This window comes from Anabas testudineus, chromosome 22 (genome assembly GCF_900324465.2).
Source record: "Anabas testudineus chromosome 22, fAnaTes1.2, whole genome shotgun sequence".
NCBI lineage: Eukaryota > Metazoa > Chordata > Actinopteri > Anabantiformes > Anabantidae > Anabas > Anabas testudineus.
This window is the reverse complement of record NC_046630.1, coordinates 8219511-8233581: the sequence shown is the minus strand read 5'-3', so window position 1 is coordinate 8233581 and position 14071 is coordinate 8219511. Positions and strand designations below refer to the sequence as shown.

At 43.0% G+C, this 14071-nt stretch overlaps 2 protein-coding genes across 3 annotated transcripts; both read left to right on the top strand.

Moving 5' to 3' along the window:
* Nucleotides 1-787: 787 nt before the first annotated feature.
* On the top strand, nt 788-3680 carry LOC113148370 (actin alpha cardiac muscle 1). 2 transcript variants are annotated; one of them, XM_026340057.1, is made up of 7 exons: nt 788-808; nt 1264-1402; nt 1651-1975; nt 2055-2216; nt 2403-2594; nt 3114-3295; nt 3376-3519. In XM_026340057.1, the coding sequence occupies exons 2-7, from the start codon at nt 1274-1276 to the stop codon at nt 3517-3519; spliced, it is 1134 nt and encodes a 377-aa protein (XP_026195842.1). In that variant the 5' UTR covers nt 788-808; nt 1264-1273. The 2 variants fall into 2 exon arrangements, with proteins under 2 accessions (XP_026195842.1, XP_026195843.1); XM_026340058.1 differs by lacking the exon at nt 788-808 and having other exon boundaries at nt 1274-1402; nt 3376-3680.
* Nucleotides 3681-4898: 1218 nt separating this feature from the next.
* On the top strand, nt 4899-8152 carry LOC113147837 (gap junction delta-2 protein). Its single transcript, XM_026339098.1, has 2 exons — nt 4899-5356; nt 6073-8152. Exons 1-2 carry the CDS (start codon nt 5286-5288, stop codon nt 6914-6916), a joined length of 915 nt encoding a protein of 304 aa, XP_026194883.1. The 5' UTR covers nt 4899-5285; the 3' UTR covers nt 6917-8152.
* The last annotated feature ends 5919 nt before the right edge of the window (nt 8153-14071 follow it).

The following is a 14071-nucleotide window of genomic DNA, read 5'->3' as shown; positions in this document are numbered from 1 at the left end:
TAAATGATTTGTATTAAACTGCAAATGCACGACCAACAGAGTGTTTATAAATCATGCATTTTAATGATTCAATTTTTTAAATTGAGCATGTTTCATGGCCACTACGTCAATATGCTTATTAAAATATTGGAAACTCATTCATTTTATGTGAATGAAAATCATTAGCAAAAATACATTTCAATTTGCCATATGGAGCGTCCAGGAACGTGCTGTTGATTGTGAATGTACAGTTTGAGCAGCCTTAACACGTAATTTAACAAAACTGTTAGGGGAAACAAGTCAAACTTAAATAAAAATGTTTGTTCTGAAGCAGCAGCTTCCCTCTGGTTGTTGAGATTAATCTGAACTTTGAGGTTTGGAGCTTCTGATGGAGTCAGAACAGCTGCTAGCACCAGCTGTGTGGTCTCTCCATTTGGTACTATAGGGCTACATTTGTACTACCAACTGATTGGGACCTGTGTGGGACACTAATTTACCCCAGTTAAAAACGAATGCTCCAGGAATCATAGAGTACACCTGCCACAGACACAATAGGATTTTTCAGTAATGTTACAGTGATGGATAAATGGGTGAAAAATCAAAAGGAAGCCTGCCATTGTCTCTCTGTCCTCATCACTGTCCTCCATAAATGGGAGTTCCCTCTCCTTGTCATGCCATTCATGGAGTGGCTGTTGTCAATGGGGCACTGGGCTACCGAATAAGGAGAAGGGGCCGCACTGCCCCCTGCACACTGACACTGGTGGGGGTATAAATTGGCAAGACGTGACACCCCTGGTTTACTCGAGATCCGGCGCCTGGTGTTGATCTGGTGAGTACACAGAACCGAAGGAGAACAAAGTAAGGCCTCAATGGTTGGAGGGAGACTAGGTTTTAATATGAATGACAAGGATTTCCATCACGGAGTAACCAAATGTTGTCAGTAACCAAAGAGGTCGCAATGCACCCGCTTCTTTTGTTTATCTTCTGGGATCGTGATTGGAGTTGTTGTGAAACACTAATAACAAATTAACTGCCAGTGTTAGTGGCCCAACAAATAAATCTTTAAATACTGTACTAAGCCAATAACATAACAAATAATTTTAATAGCAGCACAATTCTCTATAAATCACAACTAACCCTTTATTTGCTGGATAGTTTAGCAACATGCACCAAGCAAGGACCTTCTCTGTGTTGTGTATCTTCAATAATTTCACAACTCGAGCTGACGGTTCCATGGCGTGCATGTGCTCTCCTCTGTGCGTTACTCGCCTCTGTGCGTTGCAGAGCTGTCACCATGTGCGACGACGAAGAGACCACAGCCCTGGTGTGCGATAACGGCTCCGGCCTGGTGAAGGCTGGGTTCGCCGGCGATGACGCACCTCGCGCCGTGTTTCCTTCCATCGTTGGTCGCCCACGTCACCAGGTAAAAAGGATATTCAGCAAATTTACAGAAATCATAAGGGCTGGTGTCACCTGAAGCTGTTTACATTAATAAACAATCTAGGGCTTTGGATGAGGGCCAGATCCACTGTGCGCAACTAAGCACCTATTACGCATCAAATGACAGCTGAAGAAAAGTGACAATTCAAATTTGGGTTTTTCAACAGCAGTTATGATGATACGTGGTCGACTTTCACCACATGACTGATTCCTGATCATTGCTTTTACCAGGGCGTCATGGTTGGTATGGGTCAGAAGGACTCCTACGTAGGCGACGAGGCCCAGAGCAAAAGAGGTATCCTGACCCTGAAGTACCCCATCGAGCACGGCATCATCACTAACTGGGACGACATGGAGAAGATCTGGCATCACACCTTCTACAACGAGCTTCGCGTGGCCCCAGAGGAGCACCCCACCTTACTCACAGAGGCCCCCCTCAACCCAAAAGCCAACAGAGAGAAGATGACGCAGATCATGTTCGAAACGTTCAATGTACCCGCAATGTACGTGGCCATCCAGGCCGTGCTGTCCCTGTACGCTTCTGGACGTACCACAGGTATGACAGAGTCCTCAGGGGGGGAAAGAGATTCAGCTACGTTCTGGATTAAAGATTCACGTCTGCTGATTGTCCTCAGGTATCGTCCTGGACTCCGGAGACGGTGTCACCCACAACGTTCCGATCTATGAGGGTTACGCTCTTCCTCACGCCATCATGCGTCTGGATTTGGCGGGTCGTGACCTCACAGATTACCTCATGAAGATCCTGACTGAGCGTGGATACTCATTTGTCACAACCGGTGAGTAAAGGCAACTAATTCATACCTAATGCCAAACTTGTTCATTACAAACTATTTAACTAGTCAGTTGCAATTATCCCGCTTCACCAAACAACTGATGGGAAACTGCTTTGTTTAGAGAAAATGTTTAAAGTCAACAGGGAAAATAAGCAGCCGAAGCACACTTGACAAATCTCATCTCTCCAGCTGAACGCGAGATCGTGCGCGACATCAAGGAGAAGTTGTGCTACGTCGCCCTGGACTTTGAAAACGAGATGGCCACCGCCGCCTCCTCCTCGTCTTTGGAGAAGAGCTACGAGTTGCCCGACGGTCAGGTCATCACCATCGGCAACGAGCGTTTCCGCTGCCCAGAGACCCTCTTCCAGCCTTCATTCATTGGTGCGTAAAGACAAGCGCAGACATCCAAGAAGGAATTTGTATACAGTGTTAGTGCAACACGAATATACAACGACTTTACTGCAAGGATTTACAGAAACGCATTTAGGTATAATATATATAAGTATTTTATCAGATTATTATCAACGTATTATGGCTTTAGTTCAGTTCTATTTTACATGATACTGTCGCTTCACCTCCATCAGCTACGACAATGATGTTAATAACATATTATTCCATCAGTACTGAATCACATGATGTGAGTATTGAACAAATGGTCACCAAATTTTGACCACAAACTGAGGTCACAGTTCATCCAATTGAGATTTATCACTGCTCATGACTAATGAATAGATGTGTGTGATTTAAATCAGGCCCTTATTGTTCACGTTTGCGCCGCCTGACGCGCAGCTCTTGGTGGAGCTGTCCGTTTCAGCACCTGCCCTCAGCTGAGGCGGTGTCAGGTGCGGTTTTTCGCTGTCGGGATTAAAACTCACTAACTTGGCTGCTGTGTTTGCGCAGGAATGGAATCTGCTGGCATCCACGAAACCACGTACAACAGCATCATGAAGTGCGATATTGACATCCGGAAGGATCTGTACGCCAACAACGTCACGTCCGGAGGCACCACCATGTACCCTGGTATCGCTGACCGCATGCAGAAGGAGATCACTGCTCTGGCCCCCAGCACCATGAAGATTAAGGTGTGTTTGACTCGCTGGTTAATCCCGCCGTAGCCTTTCTAGGAGCAGAGTCTCAGATTAACAATTGTGTTTGCCTTTAGATCATCGCCCCCCCTGAGAGGAAGTACTCCGTGTGGATCGGTGGCTCCATCCTTGCCTCTCTGTCCACTTTCCAGCAGATGTGGATCAGCAAACAGGAGTACGATGAAGCTGGACCCTCCATCGTCCACAGAAAGTGCTTCTAAACATCAGTCTTCTCACTCTCTTCACCCTGTACTACCTCCTCCCCATATGTGCCAACAGCGCAATTTATGCCTCAAACGCAATAATTCGTGTGTTGTCGTCAAATTATTTTTACACTTAAGTGCAATTTTTTTGTGGATATGACGTTTATTAATAAACAAGAACCGGGTCTTACAACATGATTTTAAAACAAGTCTATGTCATCTAGGATCAAACCGTCTCTCTTCTCAGCGGGGGCCCCCCTCCCTTCGTCATGTGACGGATGACCACGGGTTATTAAAGATTTGAATTAGGGAAGATTACAGAGAGCGGTGGAGGATAAGCCACCTCACCAGAAATTAACCTCACAAAATTTCATTGAGCTCTAACACCGCCGTCACGTGATCGGTAATCCCCGTTTCCCAGGAAACAAAGCTTCCATTACCCTACCTGTAAACATGCTGGATAAATATAGATACTAGAAATAGAAGTAGTAATACTAATACTAAATACTACTACTATAATAATACTGATCCCATATGTGAATATCCATTTAGAATATCCAGCATTTTATATGTGCTGTGCATGGATATGATCTTAAATACGCACACTGGTCTAATATTAGTGTACAGAACAATAAGGTGATCAGATCTCAGAGCAACATACAGGGCGGGGTCACATATTTTGTTTCTATTTTTAAACCTCCGCACAGAGAGAGAAAAAGAGAGACAGGCAAGCAAGCAGGCTGCCTTGTGTAACGATTAGCAGCTCAGATGGTCCTTTCACTCTGTCACTGTATCCAGAGCATCATCTTTGCCCGAGGTGGAAACAGCAGCTCTACCAGCCGGGCCATGGGGAGGGATACCTCTGGGCAGGCGAGGCTGTCTGCTCCAAGAAAGCGAGATTATGCTCTTTAATGAAGCTGTGTGCTGCACAGGCTTAGACACAGATCCGTGTTTGTTTGTTTAATATCCTACACACAGGCTTCAACGTCTTTTTAACTCTCACTGCTAAGTTAAACACAGAAGAAGTCACCTTGACCCTTTTGCGCAGGACGTGCACCCACAAGCCCCTGTCACTAAATGAGAAGTATTCCTGCAAAACACATGGTGCATATGTGGCTGTGAAGTTCAGCGAGTGGAGTATGTAACAGCACAGCGTGGCTGTTTGAGTCCCATGCAAAATATGCAGCCATAAACTAAATGCATTGTAACCGTATCCACAAGAGTGTCCACAGAATGACGCACACTATGTCCAAAACTACAATACTGAAAATGAGAAGCCCCGGTTCTCCTGGCTGCGCTCCACCAACCTGTCTGCACGTACGTAACGAATGGGAGGGGGGGAGACTACTTAAAGGCGGATTAACGCTGGCAAGACATTAAATCCAACCTCCCTCCACACAGAAGCAGCACGCAGCCCATCAACCTGATCTGAAGATCGAAGATAGGAGGGCTTATAATAATCAGCTCCTCAGACTCCCCATGACAAGGAAAAGTGTGGCCACGTCGTGGGAGCGCTCGGCACAGTAAAGCAGGGCGCTGAGTGGCGCGGCGCGCTCCGCACACAGCCTAACCAACCAGAGAGCGCGCAGAGAGACGGAGAGAAACAGGGGACGGCGGCAGCCTCCCGTGACAGATGCATTTTTAAGGCAAACTCGGACGCTTTGGGGACTGAGCAACACGAGAGATAGAGAGAAGAAGAACGGGAAATAACGCGGTTTTTTTATTAAAAAAGGGGGATTTGAACAGAGTGCCGTTGAACCCTTGTCTTCTCCGGATGCTCAGAAATGGGGGAATGGACTATACTAGAGAGGCTCCTGGAGGCTGCTGTCCAGCAGCACTCTACTATGATAGGAAGGTAAGATAATCCACAAAAACCAAGAACAACGAAGAACCGCAGCAGCCTCCAGGATCGTCTTTAGCATGGTCCCCAGTCCCCCGTTTCTGTGTTGTGCCTCCAGGATCTTCTATAGCATGGTGCCCAGTCCTTCGTGTCTGTGTCGTGGATTTTTCTGTTCTTGTCTCACAGATTTTCCCTTTTGTCGTCCTCCTGAAGGAGACAGTCAAGTCAATCAGTTGACAGCTGTCTTTTCAGAACCCGGGAATGGTGCTGCAAAACGCAAAACAGCCGAATCTAAAGTATCACCCATGTATCATTTCACGCATCCATCCATCCATCCATCCACCTATCCATTTCATGTGTGTTGGTTGTGCACTCAGGGGTGGCAGAGAAAGAGTCTTTCCATTAGCAACGCTCACACAGGTGAAGTCGCAGCAGCAGCAGCAGCAGCAGCAGCAGCAGATCTCTCACATACCATTTCAGCCATTAAACCTCTAAACCATACACAAATAGTGAAATAGACACAATGATGAGCACATGCTGTAGACAGGACAGGAGCTCACACTGTGGCGTCCTGCTTCAGCACTGGACAGCTCCCGAAATCAACACCCAACATTTGGACCCTGAGCGCTTCAGCCACCGCGGCGGCGGCGCGCGCGGATCCACCTCATTAGTCTCAGCTAAAGCACATATTTCCACTTATTTTTCACATTGTGTGTCTGCTTGCCTTTCAGGATCCTACTAACAGTGGTGGTCATCTTCCGGATTCTAATCGTAGCAATAGTTGGAGAGACTGTCTATGATGACGAGCAGACCATGTTTGTTTGTAACACGTTACAGCCGGGCTGCAACCAGGCGTGCTACGACAAGGCATTCCCCATTTCACACATTAGATATTGGGTTTTTCAAATCATCATGGTGTGCACCCCGAGTCTCTGCTTTATCACGTACTCGGTGCACCAGTCGGCCAAACAGAAGGAGCGGCGCTACTCGACGGTCTATCTGACGCTAGATAAGGATCAAGACTCGCTGAAACGCGACGAGAGCAAAAAGATAAAGAACACCATTGTTAACGGAGTACTACAGAACACAGAGAACTCCACTAAAGAAGCCGAGCCAGATTGTTTAGAAGTCAAAGAGATCCCTAATTCGGCCATGAGAACTACAAAGTCCAAAATGCGGCGACAGGAGGGCATCTCCAGGTTTTACATCATCCAGGTGGTTTTCAGAAACGCGCTGGAAATTGGCTTTTTGGTGGGTCAGTATTTCTTATATGGATTCAACGTCCCGTCTGTGTACGAATGTGACCGCTACCCCTGCATCAAAGACGTCGAGTGCTACGTCTCCAGACCCACGGAGAAGACCGTGTTCCTGGTGTTCATGTTCGCGGTCAGTGGGTTCTGTGTGGTGCTCAACCTGGCAGAACTCAATCATCTGGGCTGGAGGAAAATCAAAACGGCCGTGCGAGGGGTGCAGGCTCGACGGAAGTCCATTTATGAAATCAGAAATAAGGACTTGCCGAGGATGAGTGTGCCCAATTTCGGCCGCACTCAGTCCAGTGACTCTGCTTATGTGTAACACACGGAGAGAGAACATGTAAAAAAAAAATAATAATAATCAGGATGGACATGATGGACAGCTCCGCACGCCTAATTCGTGTCATGACTTCAAGAGTGGGCAGATTTGTTTGTTTGTTTGTTTGTTTGTTTGTTTGTTGGTCTTTTAAGGACTTTATGGCAAGCGTGGATTACACGTTTGTTTACTTACTTATTATTGCACTGATGCAACTTTTTAGTAACGTTTCTACTCTGTATAAGACGCGTAATGGAGACCGTGTTCACATATTTACTCTTTGTGGGCTGTTCTGCTGTACTTGAAGAGAGTCAATGCAAAAATTGCACTAAGAGGTGAACGCTTGAGAGCCTGACCTTATCCAAAATGTGCTACTGACCTGACTGACAGTGTTTTTAAGACAGATTCTTTCCACCCATTTCTGGCACCAACCTAATTAAATATCATCATGCACAGTGGTAATCATTCAGATTTCTATCTAGATCTATAAATCCATACCCACTATGGTTCAAACTATTGGAAATACATCAGCGTAGTTCATTCTGTTTTTTCTTTTCGTTGCCTATGTTGCACCACTGACCTTAACATATGTAACCATTCCACTGCTTTATAGCTGACTTGCAAAACAATATCTGGCGAATTTGCTGCAAACGCTAACGTCTGTGACTTCCTTAATTTCTGACACACCAAAGCGCCCACTGCTTTTATTTATAGTGAAGTGTTTTCTTGCTTTTGTGTAATCAAGTGCCATACTTGTATATAAACATAATATATATGTATACATATAAATATATAAATATATTATAATCATCATGAAAGCTGATTCCCTGCTTGGATTATGCTAAATGCCGCCCAAGTTACTTTTTTTTTTTTTTTGCTTCAAAATGTATTTGTTGTAATTTAAATGAAAACAAAAAATGATATAGAGTTTTCTCTGGTTGATTTTGCTAATGACTGGGAAAAGAAATGAAGTGCTAGTCTCTTTTTTTTTTATTTATATACAAGAAGGAATGGATGTCTCTCTCCAATCAAAAGCTGATCAAAACTGAAACATAGCACAAATTGACATTTTCATCAAAGACTGGGCAATACAAAATCTGCTCTGGTGCTACAGTTTTTCATAGGATGGTTTTAAATGTAACCGAAACAGACCAGAAAAAACAAAACAAGAAAAAAAACAAACAAACAAAAAAAATAAACCATCTTTTTTTTTCTGTGGAAAATAAAAGTGGGATTCATGTACACCAGAAACGTGTGAGGTGCAGTACTTTGTGTCTACTACTACTGTGGCTCGTGTTGAATGACCCATCACTCAGATGCACATATCTGCTGGAAGTTTTGCCTTGGTGCAGTGAAGATGTAAGCCACACCCTCTGTGTATATGGGGGAGGAAAGAAAAAAACTACTGCAGGACACACCTTGTGCAGGATCTCATCACTCTGCAATGTGTTGCAATACTAATCCTGCTTCAGTGAATCACATCAATACTCCATAATAGAGTGGCCTAAGGGAACTTTTAATCTACAGGTATTTGGAATGTATCGAATAAAATGCCGTCTGCCCTTATGGGGAGCAATTTATTTGTAGTTTCACTGTGAAGTTTGCTTGTGACTTTCACTGTACTCTGCAGGAATGACAAAGAGCTCATTATGATTCTGAATACTGAGAGAACTGCCCTTTCAGGGGCTATACTCATCTCTTCTTTTCTCTTTTGAGAAAGGATGTAAGAGAGCAGCCATGAATTGAGGGGGCGGTACAGTAGTGTGCTCAATTTGAAGGTCAGAATGAACACAGAAGTTGGGGGGTGAGAAAGAAAAAAAGATGTTCAGAAAATATGCCCACAGAAGAAGGAGAGTGGGGCAGTGATGAATCAATACAGACACAAAAATTAAATAGTTATAGTGCAACTGACCATTGTAGGAGATCTGCGAAGGGCTGGTCTCTTTACGATTCCTCTGCCAGGATGACTCTGCAAAGCTGGGAGAAGCTGAAGAGAAGCGGCACAGGCATATGCATCTCCAACTCAGCAGGGACTTGAGATTTCTTCCTAAGTCATGAACTTGAGGAAAAAAAAAAAAAAGGAAACAGAAGAAAGAAGAACCATTTGTCAGCGTCGCTCTGTTGCAATGCAGCGCATGTCTTTGTACACCTTTGTCTTGCTTTCTTTTTTCTCCCACTCGTGTCTTTTCTTTAGGATTCAGCAGCTCCTTATGCAGAACATTTAAGATATTAAGGTTCAATGCTCGCTTCAGATCATTAGAAATTAAAATAATATAATAAGCTTTGCAAATAAGTAAAGAAAAAATAGTTAAATCTCCTTTACATGACAGTGTTTCAATGGAATGGTCAGAATTTCTGATGCTCTGGTAGTTTTCTCTTCCTGCAAGATTCAACCTACTTTCAAACTCCTGCAAAATGGCAAAATTATTGGGGTATGTTCCAATGTAATTATGCATGCTGTCGTGGATTTACATCATGTGAGCGTTGAGGGGCTCAGTAGAGATTACACTGTACCTGTGTGTGTGCATTTTGTGTAGTCATGACAGTCGGGTTACAGGCCACACACACACAGAAGAGGGGATTCGGCTGGCAGTATGAAAAATGCACACGGTAACTCACCTGCTTCTGCTTCACATATTTACATTACACTGCATTACAGGTGCTCAGGGTGAGGACAGGGATTTTTATAGCTACATGTCCCCCTTTCATGTGAATCACCGACAAAGAGACGCCCTTACATTAAAGGAGAGGTCTTCTCTGGGCGTGTAGTAGGGAAGGCATTCAGCTGAAGCAGTGTGCCGCCCATATTCATCTGTAGGGCTGTGTGGTGTGTAGGTGCCGTTCTTACAAGATAAAAGTGGTGTATACACTCATCTCTAATCTGATAGTAGCATTTAAATGTATTCAGATTTCATAGTACCTTTATGAAACCTGTACTGAATCCCCAAAATGCAATGTCAACACAAAATGACAGCATAAATATTCAGTATTTAGACACTGAGGACAAGCGATTTTAAGCGAGTCTAACATATTATAGTGTTCTTTAGTCAGACAGGCAGGTTGTTCGAGTTCACGAACTTAGTGCACAGACATTTGCCCTCACCCCATATGAATTGTTTTCTCTGGTTTACTCTGCTGTTTCCAATGTTGAGGTCACTGGTTTTACCTAAAGAATATTTATTTTGAGAAAGACGCTCTAGCTGGTGCAGTTTCTAAATCCGCAGCACTAAAATTGCAATACAAGGATTTTTAATTTTGTTCAGCCTCAAACATTAAACTTAACCTCAAGCCACAGTTTGCAAAGGTTTTGTTCAAAGACTCCTGATCTAATAGAAATGTTATTATTTGGCAAAGAACTGTAAAATTCCTCCCTACAAGCTGTAGGTGAGGATAATGAAACATATAAAGAGATCTTTCTTAATGTAATGCTTCAAGTAATTGCATGAAATATTACTAAATTAACTATTTCTCACTTTTAGAACACAAATGACAGCAGTTTCAATCCTGATGTAAGATTTATATAAGCATATATGTCAGTACATATTTACTTACATACAGCAATGGATTAGCTCCCCACCTGAGTTTCTTTTAAAGGATCTGGGTGGACTAGGTGATCACTTTATAAGTAGATTTCTTTGTTTTTTTGTTGGGTCTGTTTCTTTTGGTGTCCAAGGACAACCAAAGTTCAGAATACTTAGTGGTTTGGAATTGCAGATGTGATATCTCATGAGCAGAGTGCCTTTTTTATTTGAAGGACAAGGCCAGACTGACAGGGCTGAGTGATGGAGCTGGAGCGCTGACATCTTTATTAACAATCACGGCGGCCACCTTACATCACGTTGACATCTCCTCTCAAATAAGGTATGAGATGAGAACAGCTGAGATGAGTCCAAAACACAAGCATATCAATCATAAGAGGACTCCAAGACACAAACTTTTCATACGATCTGCTGTTGTTGGACACAACAGTTAGCAGGAACTAATTCATTTCGATTTAATTGGAAGTAATGAAATATCTCCACACCTCTGTGCACACTTTGTTCTGTGTCGCCTTTCAGACAATGTGACAGATTAAACCCGAACTTTCACCTCTCTTGCAATCCCTCTGCCCCCTAACAAGCATGTCCTCCCAACTCCTCATCTTTTAACAATCTGAAAAGAAAAGGCCGGCTTCAGGCGAGCGCTGCTTCAATTCTGCCTTTTGTGCAGATTACTGCATGAAAGAGGGGACAGCAAACTGAAGGAAAACACTGAATGCAGGTCTCTTTGATCCACTCAGCCAGAAGCAATTAAATTAGCCTGGTTACTGCAGCACATATGCACAGCAAAGCATGGCACGGGCAGATATGGCAGACATTGAAACAAAATGCACTTCATGTGGAGGAGGATGCAGTAACGCATTTGCAGAGAGTGATGAAGTTTCAAACTTTCCGGCTGCCAGGGGAGCAAAAAGCATTCAGTTCTTTCTGTAAAGTAGTTTTCTCTGTCCCGAGCCACAATAGTTTGTGTCCCTCTTCACCACTCTGCTTTATAGCGGTTCAAAGAAGAAGAACACCAAACTTTCACTCTGTGATCTGTGCTTTGGGTGTTTTGTCTTTAAACTTCTCCACTTTAATTAAATCTTCACAGAGCAAGGACAAAAGGACAGAGAACATTCGACAGAGTCTGCACAAAGGGATTTGCCCGGCTGGTTTTGGTTGGAGGTGGGGGTGTAGTGGCCCATCCCAGAAGGATTTGGTTCAAAATAAGCACTGGCACTGACAAAATATAGGCTACCTGACAGACCTGACAGCAGATTAATTTCTCATCCATTTTTTAATGTGACCCCAGGATTAAGAACATTAGCGGATTATACACAGATTTGCCAACCAGAAGTTCACAGAGGGACAACCAGCACCTGTATGAGGACACAATGCACCCAAAACCACAAAACGGACGTACTCCTCCTCAGGTAGGTCATTTTAAATTTGAGCTATTTAGGGTGAGAAAGAGACAAAATAACTTGTTCCTCGTTTAAACTAATTATTTTCTCTAGATTCAGCGTTTTTCTGTTGTGAGGATCCAGCATTTCAAAACCACAACCTATGGAATACTACAGCGTTTTGCCATAGTGCACCAACCTTCTCTTGTAAAGTAGTTTGTCTTTAATGCAAAGCAGACAGAGTCTGGCCACACTGCAGCAAAAACTAACTCTAAACAATTTCCTGCTTGTGACGTCTTTAATTTCCCTCCAGAGGTGACAGTTCATTCTGACACCTACTGCGCGTTCTAACTTTCTACACCCACTCCCCTCCTCTGCATTCCCTAATAGCTTGTACTACACACATCCCATCGACCCTGATAAATGTTTAGGTTCTGCACCATTACACAGCCAATAAAAATCAGTGGGTGGAAAGTCCTAATCGGATACAGAGGCGCTCGCTGGCCAATTGGACTTGTACTGATAAAAGGAGGTACAGTAGCGTGGTTAGGAAGATTGAGGAGACAGAGGCAGAGGTGTAGAGATATTAATTTACAGCTCGCTACACTGAAATGCAATCATACAGCTAGAAAGAACGTGAATCACTACTACCGCTGCCACTGTGTGTTATAGTGGCGCACGGGGACAGAGGATAATAAGCATCTCGTAAGATTTGTGGCTGCAGAATAAAAGAAGCACCTTTTAGCGTGTCTGCATTGCAGCTTGATGTGTGAGGAAGCTGCTGCTGGAAAATACATTAAAAAAAAAATAAAAAGTTGCTACCAAAATAAAAAAACAAAGAAAGAAATGATACAAATCTCACTACTTTGAGTGAAAACTCAGTTGTTTCAAATCCCCATGGGAATTACACATTACACAAAGCGGGTTGAACTCACCAGCTCTATTGCTGCAGCTTGGTTTGTTGCAGCTGGCCTCTGTATGAACCCCAAACATTTCGACTTGACTTTCTGTATCTTTATTTTTCTTGCCTTTCATTATTTCTTTCTGGATTGTCTTGCCCCCAGGCTGGGAAAAAAAAAATCAACCTCTCTCTTTCTCTAACTCCCTTTTTAATCTTTGCCATTTCACAACCTCTCCCAGCTTAGTGTGATTCTGTTTTTCCCTTTCCTCCTGCCCCAGCTCCTTCACCCTTCCACCTACTCCTGCTCTGATGTGATGCCACTTTGATGTGAATCACATGGTTGTCATTTTACGGAGCTCAAAAAAAAAAAAGGTACAAGATCACACTGTACACTGCTGCTTTCATTCTTTTGTTTTGTTGGTGAAACATTTGTTTTTTTGTTGGATTTTGAGGAGAAACCAAATGAGATTTGTTTGCTGTTACAGCAAACGAGTTACAATCAAAACCAAAAGTTTTCAAAAAGGAAGAAATATTAATAAAAGGAAAGTCTGCAACATGGATCTCTCACCTGTAAAGCAGAAATAATACATAAGAAAAGTTATTCTAAAGCTGATTATAGGTCAGGATGTCATATAAAATTAAAGTACTGTTGACCTGGGGAATATTCTACAGTCAATTTGCTAAGATGTTAGAAGAAGTCCCTGCTGTGTGATGTTGTTGGAGGATTATATATGAAAATGTTGCTTCTGGGAATTCACCTGTGTTCTGCAAGAAGATTTCATTGCAAAAATCTATCTTGTGGAAAAGGAGTTTGAGAAGACTCAGTCAGTTACTGTAACATCTCTCCCTTAGTTTCTAAATACATCACACTTCCTAACACTCAGGACAGTGCAGTAAACTAGACTCATCATCATCACACTCATATTTTATTTCACAGAACAATCTCACAATCTAAACTAAGAGCAAGACTTTACCAATAATACTTCAAAGAATCCCAAATTATATTATTTCATTTTTTATTTAAACGTGTCTTTTCATCTTAACTTCTTTTATATTGCTTGTGCATGTGAGCTCCTGAGACAGCTGAAAGATGACTCAAAAGTCTAAACCCCGTCAAGTATTCATCATCAAAACTCACTGGGAAACCAGCATCCTACATCTGTCTGTTTGCCTTAAAACTTTGTATTGAAATCTCTGATCTTTGTGCATCTTGGTGATATGATGCAGATGGTAGCACAGCTATGAACCACAAATACTCCCAATAGTGTGTCAGAATACAACATTATCCTAACATGACCCTATGATAAGATACACTAACGCACACATACACTCTACCCAC

Excerpts from the sequence above, each read along its gene's own strand:
- LOC113148370 (XM_026340058.1), top strand. The coding sequence starts at position 1,274 with ATGTGCGACGACGAAGAGACCACAGCCCTGGTGTGCGATAACGGCTCC. Across the intron at positions 1,976-2,054 it reads CGCTTCTGGACGTACCACAG|GTATCGTCCTGGACTCCGGA; the intron begins GTATGACAGAGT and ends GATTGTCCTCAG. Across the intron at positions 2,217-2,402 it reads ATACTCATTTGTCACAACCG|CTGAACGCGAGATCGTGCGC; the intron begins GTGAGTAAAGGC and ends TCATCTCTCCAG.
- LOC113147837 (XM_026339098.1), top strand. The coding sequence starts at position 5,286 with ATGGGGGAATGGACTATACTAGAGAGGCTCCTGGAGGCTGCTGTCCAG. Across the intron at positions 5,357-6,072 it reads CACTCTACTATGATAGGAAG|GATCCTACTAACAGTGGTGG; the intron begins GTAAGATAATCC and ends CTTGCCTTTCAG.